At 55.8% G+C, this 3,478-nt stretch overlaps 1 protein-coding gene across 3 annotated transcripts; it reads right to left on the reverse strand.

The window, feature by feature from the left end:
- Positions 1–1,057: 1,057 nt before the first annotated feature.
- CAVIN3 (caveolae associated protein 3) lies at positions 1,058–2,849 on the reverse strand. Of its 3 annotated transcripts, none has more exons than XM_063710631.1 (3): positions 2,205–2,676; positions 1,769–1,864; positions 1,058–1,676 (listed from the first exon to the last, which is right to left on the reverse strand). In XM_063710631.1, exons 1-3 carry the CDS (start codon positions 2,586–2,588, stop codon positions 1,275–1,277), a joined length of 882 nt encoding a protein of 293 aa, XP_063566701.1. In that variant the 5' UTR covers positions 2,589–2,676; the 3' UTR covers positions 1,058–1,274. The 3 variants fall into 3 exon arrangements, with proteins under 3 accessions (XP_063566701.1, XP_004050633.2, XP_004050631.2); XM_004050585.4 differs by having other exon boundaries at positions 1,769–1,783; positions 2,205–2,674; XM_004050583.4 differs by lacking the exon at positions 1,769–1,864 and having other exon boundaries at positions 2,205–2,849.
- Positions 2,850–3,478: the final 629 nt, after the last annotated feature.

Consider the following 3,478-nt stretch of genomic DNA (forward strand, 5'->3'; position numbering starts at 1 on the left):
GCTTTGAGAGAAGGAAGAGAAATACCTGGCCCTGAAACAGGTGTGCTTTACTGAGTTTGGCAGGATAGCATGGATGAGAGTGAGAGCACAGAGCTCAGTGTGACTCAATGGTAGCACAAGGGGAAGTGGTGAGAGATGAGGCTACAAAAATAGTCAGGGACCAGATCACAAAGGGCCTTCAAAATAATTATAAAGAGCTTGGTCTTTATTCTGAAGATAATGGGGAGACACTGAAATATTTGAATCAAGACAATGATGTGATGAGATTGGCAGTTCAAATACTGGTCAAGTGAAAGGCCTGAAATAAGGCAGCGGCTGTATTAGAAAAGTGGACAGATTGCAGAGGTAAAATCATTAGAATAGCTGTTTCCATGTGGGAGGGGGATGAGAGAAAGTCCTTGAGCTGACAAGGACTCCCAAGTTTCTCTGTGGATGATGGTATATTGATTTTTTTTTTGTCATCATTGGTAAAGAAAACACAAGGGGGGAAATATTCTGAACCATACCTAGTAGGGCCTGCCACATAGTAGGTGTTCAATAAATAGCTGTTGAACGAAATGGAATTTAAAAGGTGGAAGATACTTGCTACTTTTGAAGCACTTTTCAACTGTGGCTCAAGACACTGGTATGGGGTGTATGCAGCTGGTAGGGGAGGCCTAGGCATGAATGTCAACCGAAAAGTACCCTGAGTAAAAAGAGGGCCAAGGAAGGAATCCTGGAAAACTCAACTTTTAGGAGGTGCTAAGGAAAGAAAAGACTAAGAGGAAAACCATTAGTTGACACTGAGTAAGCACCTACAGCAAGGACTGTACTGGATGCTTAAAAAAAAACAAAAACAACAACAAAAAAAAAACTGCAAGTGTGTGTTCCCATGAGGAAAGTGTTTAAAGAGCAAGTGGTCAGAAGGATATTTCTATGTGTCACTGGAGGCTAGAACCCAGGACTCCGTGGAAACTGGAGAAATTGTACAATGATTCCAGGTTCCAACATTTGTCTTATTCCTTGTAACCGCCTTCCCACATCCAATCGCTTCCCCATGCCTTCTCACGGAGTCTGGTTCGGGTGAAATTACTTTTATTGATGGTGAGCGCAAGCAGGTGTGAGTGACTGCACCTCTTTCAGAGGACACAGGACTGGGCTTAAGGAAGGGAGGGCCAGAGCGCCCGCCTTGGTGGATGCAGGATTCGCTCCTTATTAGGGCGTGAGTGCTACATTCTGAAAGGATTTATTTTGGGACAAGGCACAAGCACAAGGGAGGCACGCAACACCAGCCCTCAGGCTACACTCTCCATTTGGAGCAGAGCTTCTTCGGCAGCCCCAGGTCTCCCGGGATCTTCCTCGGTGTCCTGCGGAGGCTCTGGCTCCAGCGTGGGCTCCAGCGCAGGCTGGGCTTCCGGCTGGGCTCCAGCGCTCCGGCCAGGCCCGAGGCGAGGCGGCTTGACCGGGGTGGGCGGTGGCGCTGCAGGGCCTTTCCGGCCCGAAAGGGCCCTTCGGAGGCTCTGTACCTTCTGCAATCCGGTGCGCCGCAGCCGCTGGGCCCTGGACTCCACCGGCTCCTCGTCCGAGCTCTCTCCAACTTCGGCCTCCAGCTGCTCTGGGCCCAGCTCGGACTGGTCCGCCGGGCCCAAGGGCTCTGGTGCCTTCTGGAAAGCGCTGGCTGGGACTTCACCCTCCTCCTGCATGTGACGGACACAGCACTGATCCTGGCAGCTCCTTACCCCCAGCAGCCCGAAACTCACTCCTTAATTACACAAGGGAAACCTTTTACCTCCGCAGCCAGAGTCTGGGGGGAAAGGCAGGCGTGGGAAGGTAAGGGGAGGGAAAGCTGCGTGCGAACTGCAAAACGTTGTAAAGTAGGTGAGGCCTGGTGAGGGGCGAGAAGAGGATAGTGCCCGCAGTCACGGAATGCCCTTTCAACCACCGTTATTTTAGGGATTGGCTGGGACTTAGACCAAATTCTGCGGACGTGGCCTGAGCTAGAGCTGGGCGGGCTTGGATTGGCCAGGCGGGGCTCAGGCGTGAGAGGGAGGGATGGGGCTGGGTCTTGGGAAGTGGGTGCGGCTCTGTGAGTCTGTTCCACAGCAACAGACGGCGGGAGGGGTCAGGAATGTGGGTGTGGTAGGTGGATGGAAGCGGGGAGCCCCCAGCTGGTGGCCCAAAGGCCGGCAAAGGCCTCGGATTGGGGACCGTTTGAGGTCACTGACCTTGAAGAGCAGAACGTGGAGCTTCCCGCGCGCCACCAGCAGCCCGTGGTTGGCCTCCAGCCGCTGCACCTGGGCTGCGCGGCGCACCGCGCGCTCTTGGGCGGCGTTGGCGTGCGAGCTCACGCGCTCCGCCTTGGCCAGCAGCTGCGCCAAGGTGTTGCTGGTGGTGTCGTGGCTGCGACTCAGAGCGCCCAGGCCGCTCTGGATGCGGCGCACGGACCCTGCCAGGCCTCCCTGCCTTCGAGCCAGGCCTCCCTGCCGCTCCCGCAGCGTCTCCAGCATGGAGGCCAGCTTCTCCAGCAGGGTCACCACCGTCACGGCGTGCACGGGACCCCCCGCCGGCGCCTCGGGCACAGGCCCCGGCTCCAACGCACTCTCCCTCATGATCCCTGACCGCTCTGCTCCGTCTGCCTGCAACTGCTGGCTGCACTACGGTCAGGGGCCTCCTTTCCCTGGCTCCTCCCCAGCTCCAGCTGTGACTCAGGCAGGCGGAGTTGGCCTTCTGGGGCGGCGGGAGGGCGCGAGGGCGTAGGGATGTTGGCAGCGGGGTCTCTTGAAAGCGTTTCGCCTTCCGCTGTCCCGCGCCGGGGGCCTGCTGGGAAGCCTGTTGGCCCCAAATCGGCCCCCTGCAAACCCTCTCACTCTGAGTTTGAGTTACCCTCCTCCACTCCAATTCCCTGGTGTGCCTGTTGCAGGTCTCCACTGCAAAGGGCGAGTCACGGAAATTTTTATTTCATGCATCTTAGTGGGCGCAGAAACTGTGTTGGCACGGCAAAGAGATAACCAGAGGGGCCTCCGTCGCCGTCCACTTTCGGCCTCCCACACAAGTGAAGATTGTATTTTTCGTGGCCCCCAGGCTGGATGCAGGCGACAGGGAGACCCTGGAACATTCTGCTTACAGATCGCGAACTGTCAAGGCCCGAGGCCCCGCTTTGTGACTTGGACAGGCTGCTCATTGTGGGCTGGCGGGCGGGGCATCCTCTGGTGTTTTCCTAATAGTCATCACCAGGGTTTAGCCGCAGGCTTCGTTTCCTGCTTCTTTATTTCGTCCTCTTGGGTAGCATTATCTGGTTTCTTTTCTCTAGTTTTCTGCCCTCTCTTTCTTTGGGTTTCACTGGTAAATCTCAGCCGCCCCGGCCCCAGCACCCAAGCTTGGAGGATAAGCAGGACACCTTCACGTCTTCTTTTAAAATCCTTAAAGGCGTTAGACTAGGCACTGGTCTTTGCTTTGATAGAGGTTACTTGGGCTCCTGCCTGACTTTTTTTGCTTGTTT

The sequence above is a fragment of the Gorilla gorilla genome, chromosome 9 (genome assembly GCF_029281585.2).
Source record: "Gorilla gorilla gorilla isolate KB3781 chromosome 9, NHGRI_mGorGor1-v2.1_pri, whole genome shotgun sequence".
Lineage (NCBI taxonomy): Eukaryota > Metazoa > Chordata > Mammalia > Primates > Hominidae > Gorilla > Gorilla gorilla.